General features: G+C 34.6%; 3 protein-coding genes and 2 pseudogenes across 3 annotated transcripts; all 5 read left to right on the forward strand.

Moving 5' to 3' along the window:
* Window positions 1-2,722: 2,722 nt before the first annotated feature.
* On the forward strand, window positions 2,723-3,749 carry LOC120138974 (annotated as a pseudogene).
* Window positions 3,750-5,086: 1,337 nt separating this feature from the next.
* On the forward strand, window positions 5,087-6,845 carry LOC120138992 (B3 domain-containing protein LOC_Os12g40080-like). Its single transcript, XM_039154356.1, has 5 exons — window positions 5,087-5,202; window positions 5,316-5,855; window positions 5,936-6,564; window positions 6,651-6,778; window positions 6,838-6,845. Exons 1-5 carry the CDS (start codon window positions 5,107-5,109, stop codon window positions 6,843-6,845), a joined length of 1,401 nt encoding a protein of 466 aa, XP_039010287.1. The 5' UTR covers window positions 5,087-5,106.
* LOC120138973 (cell division cycle-associated protein 7-like) lies at window positions 6,813-7,964 on the forward strand. The gene is made up of 2 exons (XM_039154346.1): window positions 6,813-6,878; window positions 7,525-7,964. Exons 1-2 carry the CDS (start codon window positions 6,859-6,861, stop codon window positions 7,730-7,732), a joined length of 228 nt encoding a protein of 75 aa, XP_039010277.1. The 5' UTR covers window positions 6,813-6,858; the 3' UTR covers window positions 7,733-7,964.
* Window positions 7,721-8,190, forward strand: LOC120138972. Its single transcript, XM_039154345.1, has 2 exons — window positions 7,721-7,968; window positions 8,021-8,190. Exons 1-2 carry the CDS (start codon window positions 7,738-7,740, stop codon window positions 8,096-8,098), a joined length of 309 nt encoding a protein of 102 aa, XP_039010276.1. The 5' UTR covers window positions 7,721-7,737; the 3' UTR covers window positions 8,099-8,190.
* A 3,934-nt stretch (window positions 8,191-12,124) lies between these two features.
* On the forward strand, window positions 12,125-14,645 carry LOC120138993 (annotated as a pseudogene).
* Window positions 14,646-18,875: the final 4,230 nt, after the last annotated feature.

Here is an 18,875-nt window from a genome sequence, read left to right on the forward strand (position 1 = left end):
TGGCTTAGAAGGAGGCTCATGGGAAGTGCCATCATTATTTTCAGAGTCAATAAAAGGGTTATTTGTAATCAATAATGGTTGAACATGATGACAAGAAGATGATTCAACCCCCAATGTTGTTTGGGTTGAGGTCCACTTACAATTACCAGTGGCACTATTGCCATTAAATAGTGCTGTACAAAGTTCTGGAAAAGACAAAGGGATTGTCTTCAACGAAGCAGCCTTTGGATGTCCCTAAACCCAAAGTAATAAAAACTAGTATAAGAATACTTAAGAACTTCATACCTAAATGTTTGAAAATATATATAAAACATACCTTCCTAAATTCTTCCCATTCCTCGTTCGTTAAGGTGAAAGTGTTGGTTTGTTGGTTGTATAGGTTACCGGTTTTGTTTTTCAGATACACCCATCCTATGTATTTTGCTTTTAGATTGTCGTAGGCATTTTTCATTTGTTTTTGACTCAACTCCATACCAAACCTTTCCTTAAGAACTCTTCCTAATTGAATTTATGACTCCTTATGCAAACTCAATCCTTTCCTTCCAACATTGTTTATTTCTTCGATACAAGTTTCCAATAAGCATTTTAAATGCTCATTGGACTATTGTTGCTTCTCTCCCATGTCTACACACACAAATCAGCATACACAACAAATACATAACATACAAACATCAAATTCATAACATACATACATATATAAACAACAAATACAATATATACATACATATATATATAAATCAGCATATATATAATAGCCTAGTTTAAACTTTTATAATAGCCTAGTTGTTTGCAAAAGTCAAATGCACAATGAAGAAGAAACATGTAGAAAAAAGCTAGATATCTTCAAACAAAAATCGATGGTCTTGAAGCAGCAAAAACAAACAACAAAGAAGCACTTATTTGTTAACAGGAAGGTCTTAGGAGGGTCTCAAAGCAGCAAAAACAAACAGTCACATACACAAATCAACATACACAGCAAATCATACCTGTGGTAGATGGCCGGTGACGAGGGGGAACAACGATCAAGTGGGGAACAACGAAAGGAGAAGTGGCGTAGAGAAGGGTTTTTTAGAAGGAGAACTCGTTGAGGGGAACAAGTTTTTTTTAGGGGGAACAACAAATCAATTCAGTAATCAAATAATCCATTAACAAGATTTAAAAAAACAATTTCAGAAGAACAAGAAATGAGTGAGAGCGATTTTCTATGATTGCATTGTTTTAACACATTTGAAGTTATACAGAAAATATATCAGCCTTGTATAGCCGTTGAAACAGTCGATCCAGCATCCCTAATCTGATTTTTGTTTCTTTGAAGATGTTTGAAGACCTTTGAAGACATAAGGACACGTCTGCGCGACGCATACATAAGAGCTTTGCAGACCTTATACAATAAAAACAAACACAACCTATGTAACAATTCAAATTTGATTGGAACACAAAGTAAAATAATATATGCTTACTAACCTAATTTTATTATTATTCATATTTAATTTGCCGTAATTTTAATTTTATCAATTTATTTATTAAATTTTAGATATTAAATTTTTTATCATTTTATCGTTAATAATTAATTATATTTTTATTTTTTTATTATTATATTAATAAAAAAATAAAAAAATAAAATAATACCCCAAAATCACCAAATTAAAAAAAAAATTACCTCAATCCCTAATTACAAACCCTCACCCTCAGCTTCGACGGCCTCACCCTCTCTTACTTGTCTCTTCCTTTTCGGCCATCCCCGTCCATCTACACCTTCAAGGCGACGATTACATTTCTTCTCTGTTTTTTTAATAAGTGAATGTGACTGAAATGGAAGGGTTTCGGATTCATCTTCAATTTTCACTGAGTCACTATAACATCGAGGTCAGTTTTTTCTCACTTTCAGTTTCAACGGTTTCCATTTTTTGTCTGTCAAAGCTGTAAATTTGAGCAAACTTTTTGCCTTTTTCTATTATTTGGATATGAAAACTGCTTTGGTTCAAGAAAGACAACGAAACTTTTTATTTTAATATATAAATTTTATAGATGAAATTAAACTTATTGCTTTTATTCTTGAAAACATCCTTGTGAGTTTGTGGAAACAAAGTCGGGGCTTGAGAGCTGGATTGACAAGGAAGCCAAGGGTTAAAATGCATGTGATGCCGTAACCCAAAGCTTTGCAAGTTGCAGAGATCAAGGCGCTGATTCAGATGATTACAGAAGCCAATGAACTTGCTAATTAGTGGATTGACGATCGTCTTCACGGGATTGAAGGTGGTCAGAGGAGGAGGATGTTGGGGTGGGGTTGGGAGAGGGGAAGGGTGGGAGCGATCCATTTTTTTTATTTTCTAAAATATTATACGTCATATTTTAATATTAATAAAATGTATATAATCATTATATATTAATAAAAAATAACATCATCTATTTGTTATTGAATAAACACATCATCTATTTGTTATTGAATAGACGATCGTTTGATGAAAAGAAATTTAATGTTTAAAGTTTAATGAATAAATTAAAAATAATTAAAAATATAGTGAATAAAATAAAATAGATAATAAAATTATGAAGTGAATAAATTGAAAAGAATTAAAATATAGTGAATAAAATAAAAGAGATAACAAAAATTCTGAATAAACGTGTAATTTACCGAAAGAAAAACTGAAATAGTGATAAAATTTTTGGATATAAACAGGCCCGCTGGTCATTGCTTTGCAGATTAAAAAGATCTCTTAATTAGATTTGAAAGAGAAGTTAGGGTAATGGCGGAGGTCAAAAAGCAAAAGCATTTCATTCTAATACATGGAGCATGCCATGGAGCATGGTGCTGGTACAAAATCAAACCACAGCTCGAGTCATCTGGCCACCGTGTGACGGCGGTCGACATGGCAGCCTCAGGCATCAACACAAACCAAATCCAGGCCGTTCACTCCATGTACGAATACACTAAACCATTGTTGGAGATATTAGCCTCACTTCCTGACGGTGAAAAGGCTATTCTCGTTGGACATAGTTTGTTAGGCTTGAATTTGTTGGCCCTGGCAATGGACAAGTACCCGCAGAAGATCTCAACTGCTGTTTTCTTGACTGCTTTCATGCCTGATACTGCACATAAACCTTAATTTGTTTTAGAACAGGTACCGTAAAACAAATCCCTGCAAAAATTTTCCCATGAATTCTTTGTTTTTGTTGAGACTGTCTTTTATTTTCTGCAAAGTACTGGGGAAGGACACCACCGGAGGCTTGGTTGGACACTCAATTTGCTCCATATGGAGAACCAGAAGAGTCTTTGATGTCGATGTTTTTTGGCCCCAAGTTGAGGTGCTGGTTTTTCAATCCTTGGTCTCCGTTCAAAAATTCTCAAGTATTTAATAATAAGTGTTCGAAACTGAAACGTTAAGGATAATAATAACAATAAGGTCGTGTTTTATACAATGATTTGTATACTTTGTTTTGAAGGATCTGGAGCTGGCAAAGGCTCTGATCAAGCCAGGATCATTGTTCGTAGCCGATTTATCGAAGACAAGCACGTTGTCAAACGAAACGTACGGAAGTGTTCCTCGAGTCTACATTGTGTGCAATGAAGACGAAGGGATACCAGAGGAATTCCAACGGTGGATGATCGATAATTTTATGGTGAATGATGTGATGGAGATCAAGGGTGCAGATCATATGGCGATGTTGTCAAAGCCACATGAACTGTTTAATTGTTTGTCAGAAATAGCACATAAATTTGGCTGATGATATTAATGGAGGGGCCTTTTGATTTGTTAAGCGTTGGTTTTTTCCCCTTGGAGATACTGTTGTTTATGGGGTTTGCTGGATTGTTCCGACGGAAAATCTCTGCCGCTTATTAGCGTCTCTTGTTTCGTCTTTCATAATAACACGCCACTGTATTACTGTTAATTATTTTAATATTTTTCAGCATTATTTTTATTTTCTTTTTAGCCAGAATTTATTTTTCATGTATATGCTAATTTTTTCTTATATAATTTATTTGTTAATAGTGGACATTAAATTACATTTAATGAAATTAAATCTTGATTTTGTTATTATTATAAAAAATTATTATATTATTAATTTATAGTTAAATTGATATATTAGGTTTATTAAAAAATTAATATATATCATATAAATTAGTTACATTTTCATTAGCATAAAATGAGACACATGAACATCCTTAATCATTCAGTCAATTAATGAAATTCAATCAATTTTTTTATTGATACATAATGGTACTGATATATTTTGGTCTATCATTTTAAATTTATTATTTTTAAAATAAATTTTATATATTATATATAACACGATATGCTTCAATCACACACACACATATAAATAAATTTATATGAATATACGAATCGTAGTTAGTTTGATATTTTAATTGAAAGATTATACTTTATTTTAAATATAATTACGTAAAAATTAGTTAAAAATGTCAAAAATTTTATCAATGATACAAGTTTTTTTTTTTTTGGGTACAACAATGATACAAGATATTAATCAAAATAAGTTGAAACACGCCAATATAGTTAAAAACCTATTAAAATTTTAACCGAAATATTTTTTTGAACTTCTTAATATTAATTTAAGGGAAAATTCTACTACACTTATCACGTACTATATTGTATTATTAAAGCGATATATCAAAATATATATCTTTATTATGTAAATATTAAAAAAAGGAAATTGGGGTCATGAAAATAGGGGGTTGGATTGTAATTCTACCATTGAAAATTAAAATTCACACCTTCGTGCAAATCAATGGAAACAACGGGCGCCGCCTGCAGAGCTCCTCCTGTTGACCGATTGGGCGATTACGGGGATGATTGTTGGATGACCGTGAACCGGACAACTACAAACGATAGCGTTAGATTTGTAATATAATGTTTTTTTTTATAAATAGTGACGGATAAAATATAATTCCTTATCTACGTGTCTTGGCTACAACTGGTTAACTGTCGTAATCAATCACCATCATGATTTGATCCGTACTTCCCTCTCGTTTAAAATCAATGGAGTTTTATTCGGTAATTACTACTAGTAATTTATTTGTTTTAGGCTTTTAGCTGCTTTGCTCAAGTAATCCAAGAAAATTCTGAAGTTTCTTAACATTCGACAATGGCTTCTCATCATGGTACGGGCAGCGATTATTCACCAGAACCATACCATTTCTTCAAAATCATTCTTGAAAGTACCATTCGAGATAACAGACTTGTAAGCATATATCTTCGAGTTTCGACTAATGAAAAATGTGATTAAATATTGAGTTTCTTTTGCAATTTAGAGTATTTGCATGTTTAGTAGCTCTATTTTTGGTGGGTTAACAGGGGATTCCTCGCAAGTTTGCAAGAGATTATGGGAATACACTGTCAAGCCCAGTATTCTTTGAGGTTCCAAATGGTGAAGTGTGGGAGTTGGAACTGATAAAACTTGAGGATGGAATTTGGGTGCAGAATGGCTGGCGAAAATTCGTGGAGCATTACTCGTTGGAGTTGGGACATTTCATGGTTTTTAGGTACCAAGGGAATTGCCGTTTTCATGTGCTCATATTCGATAGAAGTGCCTCTGAGATTCATTACCCACATGCAAATGACAAGGAGGGAATTCACCAACAAGCTGTACCGAAGATTGAAGAAGAAGACTCAGTGCATATCATGAATAACAACTCTACAGGTAGGAGAAAGATTATGAGAGCTGATAATGATGGGTATTCAGCTGGAAAGGGAGAGGTGAAAAAAGTGAAACTTGGTGAAAAATCTAAAGCTCTTATGAGGGCTCGTAGTGCCTTCAAGTCTGAAAATCCGTTCTTTTTGGTTTTCATGCAACCAGCATATGTTGATCTTCATTACAAGCGTAGCCGTTCTCTGGTGAGCTGTTCTTTGAATCTGTATTTGATCTTTAGTAAGCGAATATATCTTCTGTTTGGTAATACTTTTTTTTGTTGCAGTATGTACCTAGAGAGTTTAGCAGGAAATATTTGATGGACCATGGTCATGTAGTTCTCCGTGATTCTGATGGCAAAACTTGGTCCGCCGAGTACCGCACTATCCTAGGACGTAACGAACGACCCTATGTTAAACTCTGCAGTGGTTGGGGCGCTTTTGTACGCGACAACAACATACAATTTGGTGATGTTTGTATATTTGAGTTAATTGATTGCATTGACATCTCATTCCAAGTGTTCATTTGTGGCGGTAATCATCGATCAGTTGCGAAATTAGATGCTGGAATTTCATCTACTCATCAGGAATGCCTGGGGCCATTGAAGCTCCATGAAGCTCTGGAATTGCCATCAGAAGTATCTCCTGAGGTCGATGATAATCAGCATGGAACATCAAAGACTCAAACCGGAGAGGATGGCTTAAGAAGTGAGAAAACAGAATGCAATGCATACCCTGAATCAAGTGCATTGCTATTCTCAAAGAACAAAACAAAGTTTGAGAAAGGGGAGCCTACTGTGATCAGCCTTGATGTCCTCTCTTCAAGGCGTGAGCGTCCTCTTGTTGGTAGTAAGCCACCAGTTACCCCTCTGTCATCCCCCTTGCCTCCATCTTCCAGCCCCGGCCGCTTCTCAAGGTTGAAAAGCATATATATACATGAACAAAATATCATACATGAAGTTTTTTTTTTTTGATGAGTTTTTCTTGATGGTGGTTCTTTAGGTTGCAAAATACTACTCCAGCGACTTATTCAGAGGCGGCTTTGGCGAAAAAGGCTGAGCTTTTGGAGGGTGTGGGACTGAAGGTTGGCAAATCAGAGGTGTATACTGAAGAGCACGAGAAGCTTTTGGGTGACACACAGAGGAGCTGGACACATTTTGTGGATGGATATGAAAGTGATGGAAGACAGATTTATGATGCCTTCAAAGGAATGACTTGTCATCAATGCCGGTCAGGGAATCTTTCTTATTTCATCTGCATAATATCTTCCATGAAATACGATATACTTGCACAACATGATTCGATCATACAATTTTCAGCTTCCAGCATTGGTAGTTTTAGTTTCTTTCTGATTTAGAAGGAGCCAGTTTGATTGGAGGAAACATAATTCGATCGTACAATTTTCAACTGCCAGCATTATAGTTTTAGTACTTTCTTGCTGATCACACTTCAGTTTCACATGCTTTAACTTGTATGACAGCATTTCTGTTTATAACTGTTTTCAGAACAGATTGTCCACTAATAATGTTATTTATACCACTCAAAATTTTGTACCGTGAGTCGTGATGAAAACAGTGTTGTAGGCAGAGAACGCTTGGTCATCATACTCGCTGTAGCAAATGCTATATTTTCCGAAGGCAGTTCTGTGGAGATTGTTTATACATGAGGTATGAATTTTTGTTGATGTATATATGCTTCACTCATCCCCTTTCCTCAATCTTATATTGCAGTTGTAGATTCTCTTGCATATGTCACTAACTATCGATGTTTCAAGCATTCAGCTAGAATGTTTTCTTGTCTATCGTTCTAAGAGTTTGAGATGTTCATTCCTTTCTATTGGTGGTTTTTGCTGTTAATTTTCATTATAATTCTACAGGTACGAGGAGCATGTTCTTGAAGCCAATGAGAATCCAAATTGGGTTTGCCCTGTGTGTCGTGGAATTTGCAACTGTAGTTCATGCCGGAAAGCAAAAGGATGGGCTCCTACTGGCCCTCTTTATAAGAAGGTAAGTCCATCAGTTGTGCATTTTCTTGCTCAGACATTTTTTCTATTGTCTAAGCTTCTTTGTCCACTTCCCAGATAAAGAAAATGGGGTTCAAGTCGGTTGCACATTATCTCATTCAAACCCGGCGTGCACAAACCAATGTCGAAAAGGTTCCAGATAATAGTGATCAAGTTTCTGCTAAGAGGTCATTGTCTTGCCCTGCTCCGGAATTGCCATCAGAAGAATCTCCCGAGGTTAATGATAATCAGCTTGTAACATCAAAGCCTCATACTGGGGAGGATGGCTTCAACAGTGAGAACAAAGAATACAATGCATACCCGGAACCAAGTACATTGCTATTCTCAAAGAATGAAACAGTGTTTGAGCAAGCAGAGCCTACTGAGACCAACCTTGATGTCCATGAGCAACCGGGATTTTCGGAGCCGAATTGTGGGGACAAGATAGATGATGGAAAGGAATTGGATTTCAGCAACAAAGAACCTGGTGGTAATCCTGTGACATTAGGAAGCATGCCTGAAAAGAAACTTGCATTCTCTGTTGCAGACAGTATTGCCGGGAGACTAAGACGAAGGCGTGGAAAAGATACGGACTGTATAGCCAGACGATTGAGGCCTCGAAACAAATAACATCGAAGAAGTGGTTTCATCTAACTCTTTTGTGGGATTGAGTTCATCATGGTGATTTTGGAGTACTCAGAATTTCTGTATGGGGCTTCTAACTAGTTGTAAACTACCTCTTAAGCCGTGCATTCAGTTGGCTTGCTTTTGTATCACAAGTGTTTAGTAGGTGAACGAGCGCATTGCAACATTTGGGTCAATGCCAAACCCTGTTTTCATGGTTTAATCTTCATGAATCAACAGTTTACATCACCTTTAACCTGCAATTGCTTTAATGTATCTGTTCTTACCAGCTTGCTATTATCTTCAAATCTGTGCTTGATTTTAAAATCACAATTTATTGCAGATTCAGAGCCACAAACAAAAACAAGCTTCGACTTTGAAGACTAAAAATCCTTTTGAACACTCGGCCAATGGCCTCAGCAGTAGTAAAAACAAAGGAACATCTAGTTTAGATTATTCATTGGTTGTATTAAGGAAGTTTTTTATACATGCTTTAACAAAATTCGATTTTTATTTTTGAACTCTGTTCGATTATAGATTTTGTTTTAATTATTTCTTTCTTTTATCTCCGGGTAAAATACATTTATCATTTAACTATAGGCATGTAAATGAATTGAACGCACAAGAAACGGATGTATGTTCATGTTCGTTCATTTAATAAATAAACGAACATGAACATAAACGAACAAATTTTTTTTTTTGTTCATGTTCGTTTATTAAGGAATATAACTTGTTCATGTTCGTTCATTTAATAAATAAATGAACATAAACGAACACGAACATAAACAAAACGAACATAAATGAACATAAACTTTGGAGACCCTACCTAGGGGTGTAAACGAGCCGAGTCAAGCTCGAGTATTGCTGAGCTCGACTCAAACTCGAAAACTTTCAAAGTCAGCTCGACTTGAAAACTCGCGAGCTTAAAATTATCAAGTTCGACTCAAACTCGAAATATAATATTGAAACTCGACTCGAACTCGACAAGGCTCGAACTCAAAAAAAATTTAAGAGCTCGATTAAAACTCGAAACTCGAGCTCGATTGAAGCTCGATTCTGAGCTCGATTCAAGCTCGATTCTGAGCTAGATTCAAGCTCGACATTACCCCAAGCGCAAAGATGCTTAAACCTATTCTCCCCCATCTTCTTTTATATAAGTTACCAACCCCGAGCTGTTTATTTGCTACTGATGTGGGATTGCATAACGTTCCTCCACTTTCTTTCTTCCTCTCTCCTTCAACAACAGTCGAGATCAACACATATTGTGTTTCATGTGATTGCCGACCTTAATCCTTGGGAATCAAACAAACATGTCCTTAGCTTCGTACTATGTAGAAGTTGAAAATTGGGACTCCTCTTTGCTCATCGGATAAACCAGCTAGTGGCGCAGTCACATAGGGTTCCGGCGTAGTGGATGTTGATGGTGCTGGGTATGTAGCTTATGGATCATTCAAAATGAACTAAACCATGTTAATATTGTTGGGTTTTTCAAATAAAATTGGATTAATTATGGAGTTGGTCATCAGAATATCAGATAAATTAATATTTTTAAAATACTTACAAATTGGTCACCAAAATTGATTTAAGAAGATTGAGTTAAACATAAATTAATGAACATAAACGAACATAACCGAACGAACATAAACGATCATAACCGAACGAACATAACTGAATGTTCACGAACGTAAATGAACGAACGAGACCTATGTTCATGTTCGTTCATTTAATTAAACGAACACAAAATCTTATTCATGCTCGTTCTTTTAATAAATAAATGCACATAAACGAACTTTCTGCCACACGGTTCATGAACGGTTGGCTGAACGTTCAGTTCATTTACAGGCCTATTCAACTATCTTATCACTTCTATTTTAGTCACTGGAATTTAATTTTTTTTAGTTTTATCATTAAATTTTGAACATTTAACACTTTGATGACAAAGTATTTTCTATTAATTTTTGAACTGCCATGTAAGCAGCACCAAGAATTTTATTAATATTATATTTTATATTTTTTTCCGTTTTCCGTCGGTCACCACCTCGGCACACTCGACCATTGTTCAACCTGAGCCTCCACCGCCATTGTTCTGAATGCTTCCACTTCCATCATTCAACACAAAATTTTCCCCAATTGTCAAGCCTTCAAACAAGATTATGTAATCTAAACAATATTCCAACAACCACATAAGACCAAAACAAGAATAAAAATAAAAAACTAAGAAGAAGAAAAAATCATACCGAGTTCTCAGATTCTAGTAATTTAAGGGCTCTGATCGTAAATCACAACATTCAAAAAATAATATATGCATTGAAGAATAGCATATCTCAATTAGATAATGATCAGACGATGAAAGGGCTACAAGTTGAAACTATTTGGTTCGAGCTTTGATTCGAGTTATTGTAGTTTTTGGGTTTATTCCATGAACATCTGAGTCGAGGAATGAAAAGGGAGAGGGAAAGTTTTCATTTGGTATTTGTATCAACACAAATGATGATCGGAGGAGTATGGTGGTGTATGGCAGCAGTGGTATCACCACTATATCTATGGAATTTGAGGCGTTTTTTCAAATAAATAAACACTAGATTCGCATTCAAAATGAAGAGACACACTCGATAATTTTTTTTTGAAGTCATTGGTCTCCAATGACAATGGCCTGTAGTGATAAGAATGACAATCGACGTGGTAGTAAAATTTAATGTTTGTCTAGATCGATAATATAAATGGAGAGAAAAGAGATGAAAAAAAAAAGATGAAGGAAGAAAAGAAGAGAAAAAAAAAAAAAAAGTTTTTACTTATATCAAAATAGTATTTTGCCTAAATTTGATTTTCTTTGATAAGATTATGTTATTTTAGTGTTTGTTGTCATGTCATAAAATCATTAATTATTTAATAAAATACTGACTAAAATAAGAATAATTTAAAAATTAAATAATAAAATAATAAAAAATTTAAACTTCAGTAATTCAGTGATTAAAACAGGATTAAATTTAAGAAAATCAAGAAAAAAATGACCAAGCACTAATTTAAGCATGCGCTCGCTATAATATAATTATATATAATTACGTAAGGTAATTAAATACTCATTATTTCAATTGATAAATTGGGTGACATCTGTAGACAAAATAAACTACATTCCAAATACTCCTCAATTGTTATCATAGCTAATTCAATTTGAATGCTCAAATTATCCCATTGACTCAAATAAGTTTTACAAGTGGAACACTACATTATATAGCAGCCACAGCATAAAAAATCAAAATGGTAAAAATTGTGGATGATCATAGACCAAATTTATCTTATTTAAAGGTTTCTTGTCAAATAAATAAAATACAGCAACTGCCAAGAATTTAATAAATATATAAAAATTCATTAAAGATATTTAAATAAATATAGAATTTGATATATTTTTTTGGACTCATGTATCTTTAATAAAAGTATATCACTGTTACTGCCGGTAGGTCAAACGTTAGAGTTTATATTGATGGTTTTTTTATTAAAAAAAACAGATTTTTAATTTTCATATTATTATTGGTTCAACATCTTAAGTTTTGTTGATGAAATAAAGATGGTCATTTATAGTAGTCCATGCTTTTTAATTTAAGTTAAAAATTATATTCGGTAAGAAATTAGTCGTTAATTAAGAATATTGATGATAAAATAAAAGAGAGTAAACAGTAGCCCAAAGATTCCCCTTTACCCATGAGTTTATATATTGACTTATAATATAATGTTAGTTTCAGGCCTATGACTATAATGGTTATCTGTCGGGAGTTATGTTCACAAGGAATACCCTTTTTCACTACTGGCCATCTCTTCTCGTTGCCACCTTTGTCACCCAGTTGATATATAAACTTATCAGTCGTGTGGAAAGAACGGCAGTGTACCGGAAGCCCGTGGCGCTTGGCCGGTTATCGGCCACTTGCATCTCTTTAGCAGCAAGGAAATCCTTTACAGGACACTTTTCGGGCTATCTAAAAAGTATGGACCGGTTTTTAGTATTAGACTCGGATCCCATAAAGCTTTGGTGGTGGGGAACATGGAAATGGCGAAAGAGCTTTCGACGGTCCATGATAAGGCTTTCGCTACCAGGCCAAGTTTATCTGCCTTAAAGCTTCTAGGTTTTGACTATGCTATGTTCGGGTTCGCTCCGTACGGGGATGACTGGCGTGAGATGCGGAAGATAACGACGCTAGAGCTTCTGTCGAATCACCGGCTCGATATGTCGAACTTCAAGCAGACGCGGGCCTCGGAGGTGCAAATCGGGATCAAAGACTTATACAACACTTGGACGACGAAACGTGGAGAGCAAGGCAGTGGTTTGCGGATTTAACTCATAATCTGGAGTTTAGAATCGTGGTGGGGAAAAGATACTACGGGGACACCGCAAATTCCAATGAAGGAGAGGCGCGTCAATGCCAGAAATCGATTAAAGAATACTTTCATCTGTTTGGGACGTTCATTTTGTCTGATGCGATACCGTTTCTTTGGTTGTTGGACATCGGTGGACATAAGAAATCAGTGAAGAGAGTGGCCAAAGAATTGGACGTTTTCGTACAAACTTGGGTCGACGAGCATAAACAGAAGAGAGTGTCTGCTGGGGAGTGAAAAGAAGATCAGGATTTCATGGATGTGATGCTCACTATCACCGAAGATGCCAAGCTCAATGGCTTTGATGTCGATGCAGATATTATTACCAAAGCTACTTGCCTGGTAAACTACCTTCAAACCTATCATTTCTTAAGTAAACACTATTTTCTAAAGGGAAAACTACAGCTGTCACCCAACTATCATTTTCAAAATCATCACTGATGGTTATGTTTTGATTTCATTTTGATCATTCGCTATTAAAAAACTTAACAGTAATGCTTACATGTCACCATAAAACAATATCTCATCATCATTGAAAAAAATATCATCTCAGTAGTTCTGTTAATTCTCTAATGACGGGCAACGATTTGGAATGAATCGCAACGCGAACTTCGCCTATCGCAACGATTTGGAATGAATCGCAACGCGAACTTCGCCTATCGCAACGAATTTGGAATGAATCGCAACGCGAACTTCGCCTATCGCGTTGCGAATCTAGAAATTGATTTGCGATACCGGAGATCGCGTTGCGAATTATCGATCGCATTGCGATTTACTTGGTCATTTTGTGCAAATCCAAAAAAAGTTAGTCAAAATCGTATATTACAAGGTATTTTCGGTCACTGAGGTTATTTTTTCTTTATATTTTTACTTTAGGGTAGCCTAAATGTTTAGTATCCTAATTATTTTTTTATTCCGTTTTGGTCATTTAACTATTTAAAAAAAATAATATTTAATATTTAGTTTTGATTTCATTTTAGTCACCTAACATTATAAAATTAATGGTAATGATGACATGCTATCTTAAGGTAATGTCATGTAATCGTTGAAAAAATTTAAAAATGTCATGTCAGTAGTTCTGTTAATTTTTTAACGGTTAGTGACCAAAATGAAACTAAAACGTAAGCAAAATATAACGTTAGATATGATTTTAAAAAAGTAAACGTAACCAAAATATAACGTTAGATATGATTTTAAAAAAGTAGTCCAGTATCTAAAACGGAATAAAAGTGAGAACCGATGTACTAAACTCGTAGTTTACCCTTTACTTTATACATAGAAATCAAATGTTACTGTCTCGTTTTCCTTGTGATCCAATTTGTGCAACTGGTTATGACTTTTGAATGCTTGACGCCTTCTATTCTTTTAAGCAGAATTTGATTCTAGGTGCAGCAGACTCAAACATGGTTCCACTCATTTGGGTTCTAGCTCTACTCCTTAACAACCGCCATGCCTTAAAAAAGGCCAAAGAAGAATTGGCCACCCACGTCGGAAAAGACAGGCCCGTGGAGGAGTCTGATATCAAGAACCTGGTTTACCTCCAAGCAATCATCAAGGAAACCCTTCGCCTATATCCACCGAGTCCCATACTCGCCCTCCGAGCAGCAATGGAAGAGTGCACCCTCTCCAATGGCTACCACGTAACCCCAGGCACACGCTTGCTGTTAAACGCCTGGCAAATCCAACACGATGAACGCGTTTGGACCGACCCCGATGAGTTCAAGCCCGAGAGGTTTTTGACCACACATAAAGACCTTGATTTAAGAGGTCAGAATTTTGAACTCCTTCCTTTTGGTGCCGGACGCCGAGCCTGCTCGGGGGTCTCACTGGCGCTCCAAGTTATTCATTTATCGATGGCTAGCGTGCTGCACTGCTTTGACATTGATAAAACCGGTGACCAACCGGTGGATATGACCGAGAGCGCTAGCTTGGCGAATGTAAAAGCGACGCCGCTTAAGGTGCTTCTTCAACCGTGTCTTAGTCCCGAGATTTATCAGCTTTAGATTGGTTTGACAATTTCGAAGTTGTATCTTTGGACTAGTTTAATGTTGGGAAAAAACAAACTAATATAAAATACAAGTATAAAGAAACCGACTTATGTAATAAAATATAGACACCATAGCTTACCAAGTCAATAAGATATTAAGATGGAAACAATATGAAGTGCCGATTATTAGACGCTATGTTGTCATCTATGCACAAATCGCTTCTAATTATATGTATATATATTGGATTGAATACAAATAGTATTGGTTCAAAGAGTAAATACATCAACTAAATTCTTCATCTTTATTTTCTCATATTTTCTTGGGTCATGTGTTTTAGATCCAATAGGAAAACTTCTATTCCTTCCCTTTGAGTCCATATTTCCTTTCTTTCTATGTAAGATTATGATTAAATTTAAAATTTATCAAAAAAATAATATTTGTTCATAACTTTTTAAATTTATTATCAACATAATATCATGCAGACACAATTGTTAGAACATAAAACTTCTAAAAATAATAATATTTTTTATCACTTAGACTACTTAAGTTTTAAAGCCTACCTATATTGAAGTCACATTTATATTTAAAATTATTAAATTTATTTATACGTTAGTAGCCGTTTACCAAGTATGTGACGTTTTCACTAATAGTTTTACTTAAATAAAAAATTTAACACCTAATAGCATATGAGTTAAAATAAATTATAAATTTAAAATATTTATAAATTTTTAATTTAAAGTTACGCTAATTTAACCTAGTAAATACCATATTGTAAAACTGAAAGTATAGTTACACTTTGATAATATAAAAGTTGTAGTAAGACGAGAGGGTGGTGATAGTTATTTTCTAAAGAAAATTAAATTATCATATATTTTAGATTTTTTTTTTTATATTTTTCTATTGATTATTTGTTTTTGTTAGTAGAGTTTTATAAGTTATTCACATCTAAACTTTTAAAAAAATTTCTCTCTATCATAAAATCGTACGTTTGTCCCAAATATTTTGTAATTAATAATTTATTCTTATGCGCACGAACCAAATTATCTCAATAGTTAAAAGAATTATTATTGTTGTTAAATATTATGGATTTAAGCACCAAATACTGCAAAAATGATTAGACATTCATATCAAATTAATGGTTGAAAATACTTAGAATAAAAACAAATTTATTTACCACTTTAACGCAATCAAAAAAAATATTCCTATACTACAAATCATGATCTATTTTAACATATTGATTATAATAGTGTTAGTTACGTTTACATTATTAATCATTTAATGCTATTTATTAATCATTTATTATTATTATTATTATTTCTAGCAATATAGAAATTCTATTGTATAATAAAGGCGCAGATCGAACATCCAACATATATACTTCAATTAAACGCCAAATTAAGCCAATAAATCAGCAAGACCCTTGGCTTCACGAAATAAATCAACATGGCTAACATTTTTAATCAACTCTGCCTACTTCAACCATAGGCTCTCCTTTCTATTGAGCATGAAAAATCTTCTTTGATCCATTTATGTCTTTTTATAATAACATAGATTCAATTTATTAATCGACTAATTTGGATGAGGATTACAAAGACAAAGATAAACCTCTCAACCCAGTTTGTTCCATTCGTAAATGTTAAGATTCAAACTCTTAACCTTATTTAAAGGATCTAGTGTCTAATCCAACTAGATCAATCGATTATTTGATCAATCTATCTTTAATTTTAGAGAAAATAACTTCAGTGACCGAAAGTAACTTATAATATATGATTTTAACCAACTTTTTTTGGATTTGCGAAAATAACCAACAAATTCGCAACACAGTTTTTAAATTCGTAACGTGAATTTCCAAAATTTGCAACTCAGTTTTGAAATTCGCAACTCGAATTTCCTTTTCGCAACGCGAATTTGGAATTCGCATCACAAAAGTAAAATTCGCAAAGCGCGTTTATTTTCGCCACATGAATTTTATTTTCGAATTCGAAATACGAATATTAATTTCACAACACAAATGTAAACAATATATCCCGTAAATCGCAACTCATAACCTAAAACCCTAAATCACAACTCAGTCTCATATTCATCTCTCACTCTTTACGACGACATCCGTCCCCATATCCGGCGACCCCCTCCATCTCCATCTCTCAGAGCCACCCTCTCACAACCATTCATGACCACAAATGGAAAATCAACCACCGATGGTTAGTTTTTTTAAGTATTTTTATTTTGAAATTTTTGTATTATTATTAGATTTTTCATATATAAATTGATGATAAATTTACTCGTAATTTCAATATATAGATTAACCACACTTAGATTGCTTAGTAAATTCATTCGGTTGCTGCCAATACTGCTAAATTGTTTAGTCTTTAACCTTGTGAAGTTAGTATTTGTCTTTTGGTTGAAGTAATGCAGTTCATTTAAGTTTCAATTTGCATAAGAAGAGTAATTTATTCTTGAAACTTAAATTCGCAACACGAAAATTGCAACTCGAAAATGAAATTCGCAACACGAAAATCGCAATGCGAAAATGAAATTCGCAACGCGATTTTAGTTTTCGCGTTGCGAATTTCGTGTTGCGAATTTTAATTTCGAGTTACGATTTTCATGTTGCGAATTTAAGTTTCAAGAATAAACTACTATTCTTCTGCAAATTGAAACTTGAATAAATTGTATTGCTTCAACCAAAAAACAAAGACAAATATTAACTTCACAATGTTGTGAATTTAAGTTTCAAGAATAAACTACTACTCTTCTAGAATATTGTCATTGAACCTGCACTAAACATATATGTTGTCCTTTTAAATGTTTATACTTACTTCTGGAATGTTATCTGATGCATTTTGGGAACTATGATAGAATAATGACTTGGGTGAATACCGAGCTAGTTTGAAACATATTTGGCTATATTTTCCCTGTTTAATATCATGTCTGTTTATTGTGTATAATTTGTAGTTTTTGGTATATATTATATTTAACTTGGTATGTTTATTGTTTTTGTTAGGAATTTTTTTTCGGTTGCATTGACTTTAAGGAATAAATTAAGCCTAGCCACTATAATTGCATCGACACTTACACATGTCCAAAGAAATTTGTTTGAGAATACTTATTTCAGGCCATGGCTGAAAGTACAACATCTAGGTGGAGATGCTATGTTGACTCATTTGTTTCTTCATACCATGACTAACTATCTACCCGAGGGGATACAACGTGGTGATGAGGAGATATGGTTTCATTTTCCACTGGTGTATACTCATTTTGGGCGGGAAGAGTTTTGCTTAGTCACTAGTCTACGTTTCGGACGACACAATGAATTAGGTTCGTACACTAGTCATATCCCCCGCCCATCATGGTTATTTCAAGTTTTTCCTGAGCTGGCAAAGGTGAAGGCCACTTTACACATCGACGATTTGAGAAGATTACTTCTTAAAGATGGTTTTACTTGGATGGATGATCTTGATGTTGTCCGAGTATGCATTTTTTCGCTTCTGTATGCCGACGTTTTAGCCAAAGAGGGCAGACAACCTATTTCTCAGGATTTAATATTATTGGTAGAGGACCTAGATGCATGGAACGTGTTTCCGTGGGGTTCATATCTATGGAAATCTACCTGAAAAAAATTATCGTCTGCCTTTGAGGACCGTCGTAGTTTGCGTGGGCATGGTTCCAAATACACTTTGTCAGACTTTATTTGGGCTTTTAAGGTAAGAGTTTCTATATAATGTTTCCAAAATTAATTATTTAACAATTACTAAAATTAATGTTTGTGTATTATATTGTTTGTAGAATTTGGATATTTGAGGCATTTCCCAGTATGCGTACTTATGCCATCAAGAATTCAAATGATATTCCTAGTGCTATTACTTAGAGGAGGATCTGGCTGTTGGATTGGGAAGATTTACTACCATATACGACGATGAATGATGTAAGTTAACACAAATACTACCATATATAAACAAGTTATTACTAGTAGGCGTTTGACTTTGTTTGGGCTTTTATATTGTTAGGAGGCAAACTATCCATTACAGACGCTGAAACCCACAGAGGCTGAGCTTGCCACTGATTGGTGGCAAGCTAGTAGCCATTTTTTTGATGGGACGGATGATGAACACCCCCCACTCTGACACCGAGAGCCATCATCTCATTGAGCCTCTTCTCCACTTCGACACCGAGAGCCATCACCTGATCGAGCCGATTCTACACCTCGACACTGAGAGCCATCACCTATTCCATTACATCATCGAG

Source organism: Hibiscus syriacus, unplaced genomic scaffold, assembly GCF_006381635.1.
Source record: "Hibiscus syriacus cultivar Baekdansim isolate YM2019G1 unplaced genomic scaffold, ASM638163v2 tig00110718_pilon, whole genome shotgun sequence".
In the NCBI taxonomy this organism is placed as follows: Eukaryota; Viridiplantae; Streptophyta; class Magnoliopsida; order Malvales; family Malvaceae; genus Hibiscus; species Hibiscus syriacus.

What these genes read in the sequence shown, in the direction of transcription:
- LOC120138992 (XM_039154356.1), top strand. Translation starts at nt 5,107, where the DNA reads ATGGCTTCTCATCATGGTACGGGCAGCGATTATTCACCAGAACCATAC. An exon ending in ACAAGCGTAGCCGTTCTCTG is followed by an intron (nt 5,856 to 5,935) that starts GTGAGCTGTTCT and finishes TTTTTGTTGCAG; the next exon opens with TATGTACCTAGAGAGTTTAG. An exon ending in AGCCCCGGCCGCTTCTCAAG is followed by an intron (nt 6,565 to 6,650) that starts GTTGAAAAGCAT and finishes GTGGTTCTTTAG; the next exon opens with GTTGCAAAATACTACTCCAG.
- LOC120138973 (XM_039154346.1), top strand. Translation starts at nt 6,859, where the DNA reads ATGACTTGTCATCAATGCCG. An exon ending in ATGACTTGTCATCAATGCCG is followed by an intron (nt 6,879 to 7,524) that starts GTCAGGGAATCT and finishes ATAATTCTACAG; the next exon opens with GTACGAGGAGCATGTTCTTG.
- LOC120138972 (XM_039154345.1), top strand. Translation starts at nt 7,738, where the DNA reads ATGGGGTTCAAGTCGGTTGCACATTATCTCATTCAAACCCGGCGTGCA. An exon ending in AGAACAAAGAATACAATGCA is followed by an intron (nt 7,969 to 8,020) that starts TACCCGGAACCA and finishes CAGTGTTTGAGC; the next exon opens with AAGCAGAGCCTACTGAGACC.